General features: G+C 38.6%; 1 protein-coding gene across 1 annotated transcript in view; it reads left to right on the forward strand.

Moving 5' to 3' along the window:
- CACNA1E (calcium voltage-gated channel subunit alpha1 E) overlaps nt 1-15,372 on the forward strand; it is a 363,346-nt gene extending 347,974 nt beyond the window's left edge. Inside the window, exons 46-47 of the mRNA XM_081946599.1 lie at nt 5,517-5,707; nt 7,144-15,372. Coding sequence (XP_081802725.1) covers nt 5,517-5,707; nt 7,144-7,683 — 731 coding nt within the window. The 3' untranslated portion in view covers nt 7,684-15,372. The remainder of the gene's footprint in view (nt 1-5,516; nt 5,708-7,143) is intronic.
- The last annotated feature ends 4,058 nt before the right edge of the window (nt 15,373-19,430 follow it).

The following is a 19,430-nucleotide window of genomic DNA, read 5'->3' on the forward strand; positions in this document are numbered from 1 at the left end:
TAATTTCTTAAGTCCCAGTTAAATTGTATGACTTAATCACAATAATCTTTTTTTCAACACAGGTCATGTAGAAAAGACATTAACTGAAATGCAGGATATAGTATTTTATATACAGAAATAACTTTTGAATTTAGGTTGTATTCTTTCTGATTCTGTACCTAAATTAATTCTTGTGTGTAATCATTTTAAACTAAAATTTGAATCACAATATCCTCAAAATGCATATTAGTCCTTTCTGATCAAAATCTCAGAATAAGTATGGAGTTTTCAAAAAGGTAATAAATTTGCAGGATTTCTATGGGATTACAATACTTGGAATCCTGATTTCTCCTGCTGATTTGCTCCTACAGTAGACAAACAAGCTCCATGGTGAGGTTAAAAAAATAAAGTTTTTAGAAAGAAAGGAGATTTTGTTTCCAATGTTTCTGTACCATATTTTGGTATTATATTGTACATTTTTGAGCCCACAAGAAAGAGAACATGGTAATAAGCTCTTATCACTTGGCATGAATTTATTTTCCATAATATTTTTTGTAGAAACGACACTGTTAATTAAGATATAAAAGGTAAGATGTTTTCCAGAATGATTTCTGTGTCAAGAATTTCTCAGAATTTTTGAAATATCACTAATAAATGGAAATTTTTCATCCATATTAACATAATGAGTAGTTTCTAACAAAAATATTAGTCACTCTATAGCAGCCACATGTTGTCTCTCAGATTGCTTTTTATATTTTGCCTTTTCATTTATTCATATCGCCCCATAAGTGTTCTTAGTAATTTATGACTCATATAAGAATATGAATGCAAGAAGCAACCTTAATCTAAGACAACCCACTGGTCCATCTTACTCAGTGCTTAAATTGGGAGGGGTACTTCCACTCTTACTTTGAAATGTCAAGGGTAAAACTGGGGTTCTTTTGTGTGCAAAACTTTGCAGGAGCTTTAAAAATAATTTCCTACTGAAGAAATGGGCAACACACCAGCACAAATGGGAGAGATGGCTTTCTTTAGGGTTCAGGACCAGGACAAGATACAAGTAGTCCTCCACGTACTACAATTAAGCCCAAAATTTATGGTGCTAAGCGAGCCAGTTAAGTGAGTTTTACCCCATTTTATGACCTTTCTTGCCATAGTTATTAAGTGAATCACTGCAGCTGTCACGTTAGTAATGCAATTATTAAATGAATTTGGCTTCCCCATTGACTTTGCTCATCAGAAATTCACAAAAGGGGATCACATGACCCTGGGACACTGCAACCGTCAGTAAATATGAGTCCGATGCCAAGCATCTGAGTTTTGATCAGATGACCATGGGGATGCTGCAATGGTCATAACTGTGTGAAATGGTCTTAAATCACTTTTTTCAGTGCCGTTGTAACTTCAAACGAATACTAAACGAACTGTTGTAAGTGGAGGACTAGCTATAATTAAATCACAAGCATTCAGAGGTAGAAGGTGAAAAGAGTAGAGTTCTAGATGTTAATTTTACAATGCCGTTCCCTGTCTTGTTCAGCTGGCACAATCATCAAGTGGTAACATGAAGCATATATTCTGCAAACTATTAAGGATCAACTGTCTTCACCTTCTTTCTCCCGCACAAACTATCTGAACTAAGTTGCATCTTACTCCTCTAGAATGCATCCCTTCCCTCCTAAGAATCTGATCCAGTACATTCCATCACATGCAGAGGTGGGTTCCTCCCGGTACGGTATGCCGGGAGAGGTGAAAATCTGGCGTACCGGATAGGACCGGTAATGATGGCGGCCTGGCCATGCCCCTGTACCAGCGAAAGAAACAGCTGAGAAAGGAAGAAGAGTGGAGGCTTTGGCTGTTGGAAGAAGTGCCTGGACTTCGTTCTCTTTGAGAGCCGCCTTGCTTGCCATGGGGAGAAATCAGGGGGAGAGAGGGAGGAAAAAGGGATGGCCTTCCACAAGTCTTAAAGCTGTCAAGTTTGAACACCCCTGGAGTTTTTTTTTCTAAAGGGTTAGAGGTGCAAGGGTCTTGTAACTTGACAGCTTTAAGACTTGCACACTTCAAATGCCAGAGTTCCTGAGCGAACATGACTGGAGGAGGAATTCTGGGAGTTGAAGTCCACAAGTCTTAAAGCTGTCAGGTTTGAACACTCTGAGAGTTATTTTATAAAGGGTTAAGGGTGCAAGGTTCTTGTAACTTGACAGCTTTAAGTCTTGCACACTTCAAATGCCAGAGTTTCTGAGCTAACCTTTTTAGTTGCTAAGCAAGAGCGTTGTTAAGTGAGTTTCACCACATTTTACAAGTTGGCCATGCCCACCCGGTCACATGCCCACCAAGCCATGCCCACAAAATAGACCACACCCACAAAATAGGTAGTAAAAAAAATTGAAACCCACCCCTGATCACATCCCTCCCCTCCCCTCCCCTCTCCCCACCTCCTACCTACCTCTTTTTTCAATTACTCATTCTACCAGTAGTGGAGAAAGTCCATTTTCTACTATCTGCAAGATAGGATTTAGACATAGACAACACAGATTTACAGAAGAGGTTTAAAACTGGAATTAATACACCCGGTCATATGCCCACCAAGCCATGCCCACCAAATAGACCAATAGTTTGGAGAAAATTATATTAATTACAGGTTTTTTTGCAAAAAAAGACATGATTCTTTTGTCCAAATTGTTAATTATTTTATTTTAAAGAGCATGATTGAGACATCCTGCTGCAGAATTCCGTGTGCTACTTCCAAATACTATTTATATATTCTATTTTATAAGGATCTAATTTATAGAATGCAGACATTCTATAAAAGCTACATAAATGTCTTTCCTGAAATCAAACCATATAAAAGGCATTTTGCCAAGCACTTTATCAAATAGTGATTGAATGATTCATCTGCCTTTCATTTAAATACATTTTATCGTGTCTCACTTATGCATACTTGTTCTAATTATTTGAAATCCTTCCATAGAGAAAAAAGCTTTCAGTATTCCATTATTTCCTTCTGTCTATAATGTTTGTAGAAAAGAAAGGACAAAAGCAGTAGGACAGTATATGAGTATGCAAGATGACAATATAGAGACCCATACACCCTGTGAAACTTTTACTGCATGAAAAATCTTTGGGTGAAAACATCCTTAGTCAATAGCAATAGCATTTAGATTTATATACCGGTACTGCCCCTTAGTGCTTTTACAACACCCTCTGGAAGTCTTACAATGTCAGCATTATTTGCATATTGGCTCCAACAATCTGGGTCCTCATTTTACCGACTTTGGAAGGATGGAAGGCCGAGTCAACCTTGAGTCTCATTAGGATTGAACTCCAGGCTGTGGGCAGAGTTTGCACCACCTGGACTCAGTCAAAATGGTACGGTTTTCCCGAGTCTTCGCTTCTTTTTAAAAGGGAAACACTTTCCTTCCTTATTTCCTATACAATAGTCAAATACACAATTAAATAATAAATATAATTATATGTGTGTCTCTGTTTTCTGTCCCACTCTGATCTGGTCTTCTCCCCTGCTCTTCCACAGTTTATGAGGATCATTTCTGTTGGAAGATGATATGCTAAGTTATTTACTTCCAGCAATATGGCCCAGGCCAGTGGTATATGTTGAGCAACTACAACTAGTTCTGATAAAAATTCTTTGACGTAAACCAAAAATAACATTTTGTTCTGCAAACAGATTTTCTTTATGTCTACCCATAGAACTAAACCTTTACATCTTAATTTTAAAAGCAATTAAACTACTGAGCTGGTTTGTCTTTTATTCGCAGATGAAAACTTGCTCCTTTTCTTTCTTTCCACACTGAATTAATTCCTGCCTTGTATAAAGAAGGGGCTTAGTTTATGAAAGTTGATTTTCTGCCTTGTGATAAGATCATTTGATCAGGGCGATACAATGCCTTTCAACAATAAAGGGACTTTTGGGGGGAAATAAACCATCCGCAAGCCAAATTCAACTATTAAGTAATCAAAATAAGGTGACCTCAACTAGATGCCTTCAGATGATCATCTTTAAGGACATGCAGTTTTAATTTATTTCTATATTAAATTTCTATGCCATCTCCCCTACAAGGTGAATCTGGGTGGCTTACAAATTGTAGAAACAAGTAAAAATAGTTAAAAGATTAAAACAAGCTGACATTAAAATATTATGAAAAACTGCTAAACCTATGCCTACAAGAGCCAAGGGACAGATGGACCAGAATGAGGTCCTCTTATCCTATCAGCCATCTCCAGCAGTGAGCACTCCCCTTGAGGCCTTAGGCCAACTGGCAAGCCAGTTTTTAATACCCTTCCAGAAAGTCAAAACGGAGAGTGCAGTTCCCACCTCCAGTGGAAGAATGTTCCATAGGGATGGGATCACAGCAGCAAAGCCTCTTCTTGACCTTGCCTGCTTCAATTCCTTACCAGACGGGATCCGCAGCTGGTCTTTTCCACTGGCACGTGTAGGATGGTGTTCATCCATTTAATTCTAAGAATCCTGCTCTATAATTGGTGAATTCAGCTTTTCCATTAAATTGGACAGAGTTTTCTGCAAATGGGCTAGGAACTCAGTAAGAAAAAACTGTCAATTCAGGACTTGGAAAGAAAGAAGGTAAGAGAGGATTGTGCAAAATTCTGGAATATGCCTCAAGAGAGTTTGCAGTCCAAATACCAATATGCTCTTAAAATAAACGGATGGTTAAAATGGCTGGATAAAATTACTGCATTTCTTTGCACGTGTGAGAAGACATCTGCTACAACAATATGTATAGCCACTGTTCTTGCTTGGCAAGCCCAAAAGACAATTGGAATTTAGTTATATGTTACACTTACATCCCTATTTTTTAAGCAACCCAGAGCAACCCTATGTGGTTCTCCCTAGTAATAGCTTGTCTTTACAGCAATCTGAGCTACAACAGTAGTGCCATAGGAAAACTCCATGGTTCAGTAGAAATTTGAACCTGAGTCTCCCAAGTGCTAGCCTCATATTCTTCTTTAATTATACAACGCTGGCTACTTAGAATAAAAGAGCAACCCATGACAGGCAGTGGTGTTATAGGAACACCACTATAGGAACAATGGCGGTAAGCTGATACAAAAAAATGCAAAAGTAGAATGTTTTAGGCCAGGGTTGGCCTAAACCTGGCAGCCTGCAGGTCAGAAGCGTCATGCACAGGCCATGCCCACCTCAGCTCCGCAAAAAGGAAAAAAAACATCGTGATATGTTGTGTGACGGCAATGTGACGTGGCGAGTTTGACACCCGTGCTTTAGGCTATTGTATATATTTTTAAAGTCATAAATATTGTACAGTAAAAGATAGTAATGGCTTCAATAGCAATGGAAAAGTCATATAAAGAGTGAAGCAGGGGAAAGGTCATAAAAAGAAAAAAATAAAGTATTAGTGATAGCTTTTGATTTGATGGATAGGTTAAGGAAGAGAAAAATATTTCTCCCATCAAAAATTGTACAGAATGTAGAAGGCATTCAGACTGCTCAAAGGTTCCCAAGTGTAAAGTTTTCATGTAATCCTGCCATTTTTTTTAATAAATAGGCCATCGATCTGATACACATCGTTCAGGAGGCAGAGAACGAGGCCGATCCAAGGAACGAAGGCATCTACTCTCTCCAGATATTTCTCGTTGCAACTCAGAGGAAAGGAGTCCACAAGCAGATATTGATTCTCCAGAGCGACATCATTCCAGGTCTCCCAGTGAAGGCAGGTCACAAACTCCCAACAGACAGGTGGGTGTAAAACTGGCAAAGATCAAGAGAAATATCTGGAAATATTAGTGAAATGTTTGGAGCAACTGCTATCCTTTCCTAATATTCTACAAGGAGCCTTTCAGAAATGCTTGCTTCCATTTTTGATTAACTATAATATTTAATATCAGATAAATGAAGGTTACTATTAGTTACGGTTCATTAGAACAGGCTTCAAACTATAATTATGATCAGTCACAATGTACAATTCTAAAAATAGGTTCTTCTGTTTTGAATAATATTTTGCATTGTATGTTAAATATACAGTAAATGAAAGCTTCCACTCTGTTTTGCATGGCCATGTTAGAAGGGGATGTGAAATGCACTAAGTAGCTTTTGACAGACTAATTGATTTTCATTGACTTAACATGAGGTGAAATCCTGTCAAAAATTAAATTGAAGGTATTCATGTATAAAAGACTAGAACAAGCTGGAAGCATATTACAAAGATATGGAGAGCAAACAAGGATCCATCCTTTGGCTCACAGTCTCAAAGACTGTCTCTGTAATGTATTGTTTTGCCTAGGGTGAGTAACCTACAGAAACTGTGAGGGTCTCCCCTCACCAACTGTGTTGGTGCATCCTGCAAAGTGACTCTGCAGGCAGCACTGAAGATCAGAGAGGGCCTCAGAGAGCCCACACATTTCTGTTATGGTGCAAGTACATTTTCTTACTTGCCATGACAATCTCCAGTGGCTCTCTAAATTGTAGCACAAAATGGTTGCCCTTGAATTTCAGTGTTCAGGCCCTTAAAATATTACAATAATACAGAAAGATTGATATCTAGAGGAAGTCAAAAATATATGCAGAATAATAGGAATTCATGACTGTTTAATTAAGTTTCAGGGGGCACAATGGCTCAGCAATTAAAGATGCCAAGTTGTCAGCTGGAAAGCCAACAGCCCAGGTTCGAGAACCAAGTGCCATGTGATGGGTGAGCTCCTGTTACATGCTCCAGTTCCTGCAAACCTAGTAGTTCGAAAGCATGAAATAGAAGCAGATAAATAGGTACCACTTCAGTGGAAAGGCAACAGCATTCTGTACAGTTCTGCGTATAGTCATGCTGGCCACATGGTCATGGAAATGTCTTTGGACAATGCTGACTCCTTCAGCTAAGAAACAAGAGGGGCACCACGCCCTTCAGTCAGACTTGACTGGACAGGGAAAACCTCTACCTTTATATTAAGCTATTTTAAATTGTGCCTTTTCTCATTTTTTCCAAATGCCACATGACTTGTAAGTGAACAGGGACTTTAAATTATAATACATAGTGCTGGTTTCTTCAGTTCAGGAAAGATTGGTCATCAGAGGCAAAAGTGTTCTCTGTCCTTCCTGCCTCTCCCAGCTTTAGGTGAGGCAGGGCCTGGAGTCTTTTGAGCATCCCAGAACTCTGTATCCGGCTTTTCCCTTTCTTGCAGGGCACAGGCTCCTTGAGCGAGAGCTCCATCCCTTCTCTGTCTGACACCAGCACACCAAGGCGAAGCCGCCGTCAACTCCCTCCAGTGCCACCAAAGCCACGACCTCTCATCTCCTACACTGCTATGATGCAGCACTGTGGTGACACCTCCCCACCACCTGACGACAGTGAGGGGGGCTCCCCTCTGCTTTCTGGGACTCTGGAGACAAACAATACCTGCTTGACTGAGTCTTCCAGCTCCCTCCAGGGAAAGCAGAGTCTTCTCTCCACTCCCCAGCGCTACATCTCAGAGCCTTACCTGATGCTCCAGGATGACTCCCATGCTTCAGACTGTGGTGAGGAGGAGACACTCACTTTTGAGGCTGCTGTGGCCACTAGCCTTGGCCGCTCCAACACAATTGCATCTGGCCCTCGCTCTAGGCAGGGTTGGCAGATGCCCAATGGGCATTACCGGAGGAGGAGGAGAGGAGCATCACAAAGCATGATATATGGGGCTGGCATCGAAGTACTAAGTGATACGGAAGAAGATGACAAGTGCTAGAAGCTACTTCCTCTCCCTTGTCCCCTATGATGCATGCTGATTGCCACATTTGAAATGAAATGAAATGGAAATCAAATGCAGGGGGAAAAAACCACAGCCTTCGTGCAAAACAAAGTCAATTCACAGCTTCTTTGTCTCCCTTCTTTTCTTTTGCACAGAAAGGTGCACCGGCTTGTAAAATGACAATGAAACAGGGCAACAGCAACTTTCATCACAAAGCCACTTGACACAGTGTCTCCCAAAGCCAAGAGTAAAAAGGGTAGAAGTTACTGGAAAAGCAGAGCAAGAAATAAGCTGAAGACTAAGGGTTTTTAAAGCACCATTTTCTTCTCCCCCCCTCCCCCCTGAAAGAAGAGTTTCAAGATGGTGGTCGTGGGTGAGATCATGTGAGATTCAGGGCTTGCGAAAGGCCTTATCTCTTTTGGAGACCCATCCTACAGGTTGATCAATAAGACCAGTGAATTCATTGCTGGATCTATGCAGAGCTGCTTCAGGATGAGATCCCTGCAATCGGTCCTTTTGCAGTCCTCTAGACAAGTTAGCCCATTTTTCAAAACCAAAACAAACTACTAATCATGCATTTAAAGAGAATAGGGTGAAAGGAAGGGAGGGCAGCCTGGGCAAGAGTGAGAAAAAACATTTGGTTTGATGAAACCAACCTCATGCATAAAGTACCGCTATCAATGTAGTAAAGAAGAGAATTGTTGTGATCCTAAATGTACTTAATCCATCGACCTCTCTCTGGGCATATATTCTGAGTTTAGAAAGAGTGGAAAGTGTGTATATGTAGAGAAATATTTTAATACAATGGTAAAGGCCAGCGCTAAGGCTGTATGTTGTCTGACCTCTAAGATAGGAAGTATTTTTACTCTAATTCTCCAAATACTTACCTGAGACCTCCCCAAAAGAAAGCTGTATATTGCTGGCATCTCCCAGCCTAGTAGTAAGGGCTTTATAGAGAAAACGGGTGCTGACCTTCTCCTTAAATGAGATTTAAAGTTATTTTTAATTGGATAGGATGAGAGGGGAGCATGCCAACACTGAGGGTTTGTGTTTCAGAGGAGTTGAGTTGGCTTAGGAAAAGGATCTGGTGGGAAAGTTTTTACATTTGTTTTTGTTTTTAATCTTGAGGCCCACCACATGTTCTGGGAGAAGAACTCTGATCCACTCTATAACATCCCCAGTAAAAAAAAAAAAAAGAGCGAGCAGTGAGAATTGTAGTCAAAAACATCCCAACAGATTTGTACGGAAGTCCAGCAAACTCAGTAGTTAATGATCGTAACTTTTCCATCCACGAAAGAAGACAACACAGGGTAGAGGGGATTTCACCGACGCATCCCTTTTTTGATCATCCTCTTGTTTATTTTAGCAGGGATTGTCTTCCCTGAGCATGGAAGGGAAGAAGCCCATTAGGATAGCAGGTGGATACGTGATCTCATCCTTTTTAGATAACTGAAAATAACTTGTATTTTAATTGTTTACCCAAAGGCCATTTGACTCCAATAGCAGAAAGCCAAGCTCCCTAAAGAACCTGAGCATTCCAATAGCTCTATTTATGCCATAAACACCTTTCATTCCAATCATCAATTTTGTCAAATAAGGTTTTTTTGAGGCAGTATGAAAACTTAGAAAGCTGGTTAAAGAAGATGAAAAGTAACTTGAAAATTGTTTCAATTTTCCAATCTATGAAATAATTACAATCTTTCTTCAACATCTCATCAAGTTGCCTGCTGAAGTTTCTCTTTAAGGTGCTTTAGTTGTGCCAGGTTTTTATTTATTTATATATTAATATTCTAAAAGAGATCAGCATTAAGTAAAGAAGAGGCACTATTACAGGCATTACAGTAATTTTGTTCTACAAGAGAACAAAATTCTCTATGTTACAAAAATAAAATGGCACAATTTGTTTTTAGCTTTATCTACTTATATTTTAGCATTAAATACTAAGCACTATTAAAGAATTCCACTTAGCAATTAAAAATAATGAGCCAACCTAGGTTAGCTACTTTCTAGTGTACCATATGTTTAAAGAAAAAATGATCCTTTACCATGAAATGTTTTATCTCAAATGAATCCCTTCTAATATTTTCGGCAGTGGATAAAAGTCATTCTTCACATGAAGCTTTGTGTGCTCTCGGTGAAACATTTTTTATACTGCTGGCTGACAATGATGCAGGAAAGTAGCATTATCAGTCAAGGGAGGTGTTTAGTCCTTCTGGTACAATCCTTTTCTATTTGCCTTCTTTCACTAATTGGTCATTAAGGGGAAAACAAGGCATGAAATGACCAGAGGAAGAATATTTACTACAATTTACTACATGGCACAGTTCTTATTTAGTCCAGATGGACTTAGTCCAGATGGACTAATGGTATACATAGTAGCTTTTCATCATCTCTTTACCCTCAACCCTTTATAGATCTGGTCAGCTGGGCTAAGAGAAAGAAAGGCATCCTTGATCTTCCTCCTAGAGCAGAGGTCTTTAAATTAGCAACTTTAAGACTTGTGGACTTCAACTCCCAGAATTCTCCAGCCAGCTATATGGAAAACTATCTGTAAGGCAGGAAAGATCCTCTTTCCTACCTTACCTACACTGTAAATAGGAGGATTGGCATTTAAGTCTCGATGTGGGAAAATTTATGATATGTTAGATCATCTATACATAATAGAGATAATCTGCAGGAAAAAATATTTTGCGCATGTTAGAGTGGGAAGGAGAATGGTGGAGGAAGCAGTCTTATTTCCTGCTACTTTTAAAGTTGCCTCACTTAGCCTTCTTTTTTACTATGGATACAGACAAGTGTTCTATGAAGTTTATGTAAGCGTTTTTAGAATATGTCCATCTTTGTGAGGCTCTTAAGTCCACCACTGAACGTTTTCTATGAAGGCTTTAACTGCTCCTAAGCTTCAGAAACAAAGGTAGCTACATGAATTAAGTTTGTGGAAAGTGTACTATGATTCAGGTTTATTGAATATTGGAGTAAGGAAATAACTTCACTTTGCTATTTTTTTCCAAGAAAAAGACACTTACCGGTAACTAGAAGGCAGCTGGTGTTTCTAAGGGCATAAACCCAGGATTCAGAATTAATTTGCCTGGCTTGGAAAGACGCCTTTGGTTACTCTTCAGGAAGCATCCAACTTCATCACTGGAGCTGCAGTTTGTCTCCCTAGATTAGATTATGGAGCAGCACCAGGGATCGCAGGCACAAGATTGAGTACAATGTCTAATGCAGGAGAATCCAGCTGAAAGAACAGGGACCAAATACTGTGTTTAATATCCACATGGTGGTAGATTTGAGCTCTTACCAAAAATGTGCCCATTGCTCTCTATGGCTTGCTTTCTTTTCAAACAGTCTCTTAACAAGATGCATTTCTCTTTACAGCCAACAAGTCAAGGCAGAACGAGTTTTTGCCTCTCTCCAGTTTTGGAAGAAGGCAGGCATCTATTAAAAATGTAACATTTTCTGAAATACTAATATATTTAGAGATTTATTCTTGCCTTTTATTTCTTCCATTTTTCTCTCCAATGCATTTATTGTACTAGCTACCTTCTAATAGATATTAATAGAGTTCAGGGTACTATCAATACTGGGAGATTTGTGGAAAGCACCATCTTCGGATACAAAGTAGTACTCTTATATATTTTCATTTCACTTAAAGATTTGGGATATGGAATAATCTTCTCACCATGTCATCATATTTTGACCAAGCCCTTCTGTGAACACCATTAATTGCATTAACATCTTGCCCTTCTACTCCCAGTACACCTCCTTCATTTCTAGCATGATTCTTTGGAAGGGAGGGGGTCAGTATATCTACTTGGAGGATATTAGCCAGGCAAGTAGCATCATGGAGACAATCTATGAAGAATGCTATATAGAAGGAGAGAGAGCATTATATTTCCATTTTTAATAAAACTGAATGGACTCAATCCAAGAAAAGGTTAGTCATATATCCAACTGGGCTAAGCTTAGCTATGACTTTCAGAAGAGTGTAAGTGCAATTAGTTGACTATTTTAAAAAGGTGTTTCTAATATGGGGGAAAAGCAATTTTGCCTTTGAATTAACAAGCTATAGATGTTCGTGGTAAACTTTTTAATAGATAAATCTTCCAGATATAACTACCTCTTAAAAATTTAGCACAGTTAACAACTGGAAAACAGCAGATTAGTGGCAGGCTGTATATGTCAACAACCCTAAGTACCGATTTCTGCATCAGACTGCTGAGTGATCTCTAACATAACAAAACTACTTATGAAGTTGGGATTTTTGATACGGGACTGTATCTGAATTCCCTTTCCATTTGATTACAGTAAAACACGAACCCTCAGGATGTACTGGATAACATTTTAGTTCAGATCTCTCTCTTAGTCGATGGACAAAAACATTCATTTCCAAACTTATCCAAGCAGCAGATGTAATTTATGTCACTTATGTCAGTTTATATATTTGAGGTAATTATGAAATTACTCAAATGATGCAAATTTATGCAAATGACAATTATAAATGCTATACTTATGCAAATGATATAAATTGAGATAAAAATGCAAATTACATCAATTAAATTTAGCTTCCCCTTAATGATCCGTTATGATGAGAGATATCTTTTTTGCAATATTTATAGTCTGAGGGTAAATAGTGAGACACAAATATGTAACCCAACCTGTAACAGGAGTAGAGTTGAACTGGGGCTGGAGAATAAGAAGTAATTGTAAGGATAAAGGGAGATTGCGGTTTCAGAGTATATTTTAGTTTTGTTTCATGTATTTGGCTAAACACCGTATGCATTTCCTGACACAAACAAGACTTTGACATTATTTGCTGTTGTTAACCTCTCGGCTGAGGTCAGGCTCAAGGAATTACTGTGCTCCAAAAAAAGCATTTTGAAAATGAGAGGACTTCTTTTAAAACCTGGTTGAAGCTTTCACCCTGTCACTCAATAACATAACAGATGCACAAACAGGAAGGGAGATATTTCCAAAGGACAAACAGAAGGCAAATTGATTAAGCTCTGTGAAATGCAAGAGAAGGGTCCTCCTGGATAAACTTGGAGACAAACCCAAACTTGATTCAGTGGAGTCCAAATGGCAGAGGGGAACTGAAATGTCTCCAATTGATGTCTGTGGGCAGTGGTCAATGAAAACAGATGTAGAAGCCCGAAATTGGCATTCATATCAAGCCTCAAGTAAGCTCCTAAAGCCATCTCATCTTAATTGGGTAACAAGGCCACCAAACCCCAAATGGAGGCTCCAGCCGATTCTCTTTCATTGATGCCGAGTTGGCACATGTTAAACCGGTGTCGCTATACAGGTCTCCAGGTCTCTCTTCATGTGGTTTACTCCTGTGAAGCTTCTGGGTCCTCAATGCACTTCGTAGTAGAAGCAGCAAGGGGATTGGTTCTCTGCAGTGGTAGCAGAGCACCTCATCCAAAGCCAGATGATACTTTCAGCATTATAAGTTGATGTGGGAGATATATTGTAACATAAATGCTTGTTTGGGTCCAAAAAAAAGAACCCCACAAAGAAAGAAAAGAAAATTACAGTTCTGTAAAACTTAATTGGTTTTTTTTTTTGTTTTTTTGTTTTTATTTTTGGTCAAAGAAAATAAAACCTTGTTGTAAAGAATAACTTTTGTCTATACCTTTTCTCTTTAAAGGTTTTTTTTTTAAAAAAGTTCTTTCCAAACTGTACATTGTATTTTAAAAAAAACAGTATATTTGTATTCATTTGTTTATCTGCTTGATGATATTCCTGCCTTCCTCTTCAAATGAACACTCTGGGCAGATGGATGGATGGGTGGATGGATGGATGGATGAAAATGGGTTCATTTGCAACAGAACTTCCTTTTACAATTTATTCTCCAATAGAAGAGAACATTTCCAGCTCAGAGTTGACTTCTCAGGTTCTTGGTGCTCTCTGAGCTTGATTGTTTTCTTGCAGACATTTCATTACCAAATTAGGTAACATCAGTGCTAGAAGAGAGTGGGGTTTGTTCTCATTTTATATTCTGGTGGCTTGTTCTGTTGTTGTTGTTGGTGAGAATGATCTTCGTGATTCTTTGAGTAACAAACTAACAGTAAACAGCAGCCTAATCAAAGACCCACCAACATCACTCCCACTAACACTGACAGGGCAAGGCACTAATATAAAATGAGAGCAACCCCACTCCCTATTAGCACCGATAATGTTACCTAGTTTGGTGATGAAACATCTGCAAGTGCATAACCCAACCTCAGAGAGCACCAAGAACCCCAAAATGTATTCTCCATCGTGGAGATCTTTGATAGGTTGGATTACTTTCCTAGAACAGATTTCAAAACGTTGAGAGTTATTTCAGTGGCTCTTGGGATTATTTACCAAGAAAATAAATGTTTGTTGTTTTAAAATATTTCAAAAGATGTGAAGATCACCTGAGATGAAATGGGAAGAAGAGAATTGTTTATTATTTCTGGACAGGTAGGAACTCTGACTCAGGACAATCAAGGAACTAGAGCACGGAAAAGCCACATGTCGGCGTATAGGACGGGGAGAGAAAATATTTACTTGGTAATGTGCTGCTGTCTACAGTACAATAATACTTGTATACAATATTCCAAAAATGATTTTGTACAGGAGCTACCCCACCAACTTCATGAACAAATAAAATGAATAATTTAGCTCATCTTGGAACTTTTTAATTTTTTTTTAAAAAAAGAATTGGGTTATTTAAATCCAACTGAAGCTAAGAGGAAAAAGTCTGAAGAAGATGTGATAAATGGTTCTGAATACAGGAAGCAGAATGAGAGTGATGTGGGCCTCATTAGCGGTAATTGAGGTGAAGAGAAAATGTAATGGGCTGGAATTACAAAAGGAAAAAAATGTAGATTAAACGTACTCTACAAAAATATAATTTAGCCCATAGGATGTATCTTCAGAGATCAGTTAAGTTTTCCTTCCCTTTTAAAAAATAAGAACTTCACGTTCTTAAATTTAAAGGTTTTGTCCCAAGTCAGTTGTCACCCAAAATAATCTACCTGTGCTCTGTGATCTGTGCTCCTCTAATTCTACACCTTAGGGTAGATGAATGCATACTTTTCACAACTATTATATGCAGCTTCCAACTTTTGCTGCTCTGCCGAAAAGCCATGTGGGAAAGAGAAATGTAAGTTCTTCAGGAAAAGAGAAAAATGCATAATCTGTCTTCATTTATAACATTTCTACTTGTGGCAAGCTAATCAAACCACACAAAACTAAAAATTGGACAGGCAGATCCAAGAACCAAGAGGCTAACCGCACACATATTACTGAAACTCTCCTGTTTGTAACATTCAGCTGGGCAAAACTGCATCATAGGGCAACAAATTTTTGAATGAACAGATCTGAGATGGGATTTTTTTTTTAAAAAAAAATGCAAGTACTCCAATGCAAATGCAAGACTTGCCAGCTTCCCACAAGAAAAGTCAATGGAGAAGCTGACAGGGAGTTGAAAGTTGCTCGTACTCTCACTGCCTGTTTTTACCTATCTCTTTTTCTCTGTTTAGATCAGGACATATCCCTAAAACAATGAACCAATGGTTCCCAGGTTGTCTAGAATTTATTATACAGTAGCTTACATTTTTTTGTGTGTGGACCAATGCCAACTTCGTCAAACACATTAGCTTAAATATTTGGCATACTTCCCAAAATGTTTTGCATAATTTACATAGTCTTTTACAATAAACCAATTCTAAAATATCTGTGGCTTTGTGGCATTGATTCTAGGGACTATGTGCAATTATTAACCAGGTTTATGTTGGAGATTAGCCAGCATTGGGTGAAAGAAAGAGATTGCCATAAAATCTTAATTTTTAGTCTACAGTCAAATAGAACCAAAATTAACAGTTATCTAGCATTCGTCTTTTACATATGCACTATGTATTTATAAGTATACTGGATATAGCAGATTTCATCAGAGATACACTTACATGAGAGATGGTGAGAGTAGAAATAGTCTAGCAGTGTCAATTAATTACTTTTTCTTTATAGGGCTCCTCCTTGTGATGTTTCGTCCATTTACTCTTCCACCAACACAATCCCACATCAAAACTATAATCATGGTTGGATTTCCTTTTCATATTAAAAGAAAAGAAAGCAAAAATCATTAGTAAGTGAGGCTAAAATAGTTCTATAAAGGAACAAGAACTTCATATCAATGGATTTTCTTGCATCAAATGCTTTGTTTGAAATCTCACATTAACTTATTAGTATACGTCATCATCTTATTAAAGTAGATGGAAAAGCACAAATTATATTGACAACAAAGAAAGTGTGAATAATTATTCTTCATAAGAGCCGTGGTGATGCAATGGTTCGAGTGCAAATCTTACCAGGCTCAAGGTTGACTCAGCATTCCATCTTTCATCATCTGGTGAAGTGCTATATAATACATTATATATATAAAGTGGTATATAAGCACTTAGTCTTTTATACCACTTTACAGTCCTTTATAGCCCTCTCTAAGTGGTTTACAGAGTCAGCATATTTCCCCCAACAATTTTGGGTCCTCATTTTACCAATCTTGGAAGGATGGAAGGCTCAGTCAACCTTGAGCCAGGTGGAATTTGAACTGCCAAATTGCAGGCAGCCAGCAGTCAGCAGAAGTAGCCTGCAGTACTGCACTCTAACCACTGCGCCACCGAGGCTCCTATATAAGTCTAAATGCTTTAATAGTGTTTTTAAATATTTTATCCCACCTTTGTTTTTATAAATAACAAGGTGGTGAACATACCTAATGCTGCTTCCTCCTCTTGTTTTCCCCACAATAACAACTCTGTGAGGTGGATTGGACTGAGAGAAACTAGTCCAAGGTCACCCATGCTTAATAAATAGGAAATATACTGGTAAGGGAGCAGACTGTAGAACCATGAAGTTCTACTTCTTCATAGGAAAAGTAAAATGAATGAAATGATCCTCAGAGATGAGAAAAATAAACTATAACTAAAAGTAGCAATCAGACTACAATGTATTCTTCATTTATCTGTTTAAGACTCCAAATGTAATGCCTGACTTTGAGACAGGGCTTAAAAAGGAGTTCAGGATTCTCTACTTCCCAAAAAAGCTAACCATGTCACTGAAATCATAGGAGGACCGGGCCTTTTTGCACAATCCTCAATGCCCACTCCCCCACCCCTGCCCGGCCCGATGATTATCAGTTAAGGATCATCTGTGCAAAGATGGATTTGAGGCCTGAACATTTTCCTGCCTCTCTCATAACAGTAGTTAAGATTTCCCCTCCAGTTTTACCTCACTCCCTAAAATGTGAAGCAGCAGCAGCAGAGAATTAAAAAAAAAAACAGAATAAGAGGGCAAAGAAGCTGGCATTATTTCCAGGCATACATGAATGGGCCATCTGAGATAGCTAGCCTTTATTTACTCAAGTTCTTCAGGTTAGAAGCCTGGTGAATGAACTTGTGATTAATCATTTATTCATGTTCTGGTACAAGTGGAGGGAAGCCACATTGTCTCTATTTGCAACTGGGGTAGAGCAAATGACAAGCTCTTTTTTCTGAAACAAAGCATCTTAGCACTGAAGTCTAGGAACCAAAAGCTTGTTATTTGCATTGAAAGAACCCAGGCTGCTTTCCTTAGAAAATTTCTGGGTCTTCCTCCTTGTGTTGGTTTTGCCCCAATATACCTGGAACTAGGCATTCGATCAGTGGAATGTATGGCCTGGATAAACACCTTTAAATGGTGGTTTTGGGTGCTCTTTCTGGCAGTTCCTGGCAGCTACCTCTCCCTGGTGTTCACGGACTCCCATATTTCTCGCTGGGAGAAAGAGCTGCTGAAGAAACTTCATCTGCTAGGTTTCACGGAGGATGCCTTGGGAAACTACGACTTCAAGGATGCCCAATTTAGGATAGTCCAACGGCTCGTGGACATTGATTTACAATATCTACGAGCCAGAGCCAATAAAACTTGCTCCCCCCTGACTCTCAACCAAGTTAATAACTATGGATTGAGGATGGCTTCCTATTTTTATACCCTAACCATTCCCAAGTATAGAAGAGCTTTTTCCCTAGCTTGCTTCAATGTCTTGCCCTCAGCACTTCTGGATGGTCGTTACAAGAGGCTCCCGATTAATAAGCGGCTGTGCCCTTGTGACAGAGCCGAGGTTGAGACAGCGGAGCATGTCCTTCTATTTTGCCCTATGTATAGCGCGGACAGATCTAGGTTACTGTCTCTTCCTGAAATCGTCCCTTCCGGTCCTGATGGCTGTGATTTGTTTGTGCATTGCCTTGGGGATGTCTCCTCGTACATCACCTCTCAGGTTTCCAGGTTTTTCTTGAGAGCTGTGACCATTAGAGGAGAGAGCTGTAACCTCCCTTAGTTGGGCTTTTGGTGACTGGCTGCTGTGTCTCTTTTGTACTGTTCGTGTTTTGGTCTGTGACTGTAAATAAAGTATTATTATTAAAAGCTTGTTATTTCTGCAAACTATTTTGTAGAATTTTCCTCCTGCTGAAAACATTAAACTTTAAAGTTTAAGATATATTTGAACCACTGGATCAATGCCAAGCCATTTATTTGGTACCCTGCCTACGCAGTATAGGAAGCAATGAAGCAGCTCTATTTGGGAAATTTTAATGAAATTTATCTTACATTCGTGGTTATCCAGATTCTAAAGTCCCGTAAACATGAATATACAATATCAGGACTATGAATACTCTCAACCCCCTCCCCCACTACCCATCAAACTCTATGTCCCAGTTGATGAAAGCTTATTCAATATCCTTTCCTTCCTTCCCTTCCCCAAATCATTCTTTTGATTAAAAATGAGAATTGTGCACACTGTAAAATAAACTTTCTGCATTTTTCTGTCTCAAAAATAACTGGATCCCATTAAGGTCCCATGTGTTACCTTTAGAAAAATGATAGCTAACAGGACTGAGCTTGTAACCAATATAGTTTTGAGTAAACTGGATTTTACTTCCCTGGATTTTACTACTCCTGTTTTCAGCTGTCCCTTTTGAACCAACTTTTCAAGGTGACAGTAAGGTTCATTTCTTCTGCTATTATTAAACTATTGGGACTCATAAATCCCTGTTGATTTATTAGAATTCTTTCCATAGAGCCAAATCAATCAGATTTACTTAAATTAGCAGAGACTCTCAAACTTCCTGAGTGTACAGTGACTTGGTATGTGTAAAAACAAGCCGGTTTTAATTTGTGATTTGTGGACTTAACTTATGTTATCATTTAAGATTGTATTTTTTGATTAAAATGTTTTTGCAAAATAGCTGATAACCCCTTTCTCGTGTGGCCCACTAAGGAATCCTTCTGAGGTAATTTTTTTTTTGGGGGGGGGGGGAGAGAATGCAAAATAGCTTTTCTGAGTTAAATCTTATTCTATGAATGAGATGACAAAATAGTCACAACTAGTAAAATTGTTTTTTGAGGAAATATTTGCTGTACCCAGAACAGTATTTCTGAACACATGTATTATGTTATTACTTTTATTTAAATCATATAGTTAGTATGATAGGTAAAGAAGACATATAAGTATTTATTATGTCCCTTGCATACATGTACATAAAAGAGACAGTATATGTTACAATGCACATTTTATCACCTCCCCCTCCCCTGCTCCTTTGATGGCTCCAGTGGCAAACCTTCAACCTTTCTGTTTCTCGGCTTTTTAACTGAAGATGCTAGATAGAAAATTTTAAATGTGCTTGATACAGAATATCTGCTGGTGGTTTTTCTTTGTTCATGGAATACATTCTAACTCAGCAAAC

The sequence above is a fragment of the Natrix helvetica genome, assembly GCF_964273705.1.
Source record: "Natrix helvetica genome assembly, chromosome: 3".
Taxonomy (NCBI): Eukaryota; Metazoa; Chordata; class Lepidosauria; order Squamata; family Natricidae; genus Natrix; species Natrix helvetica.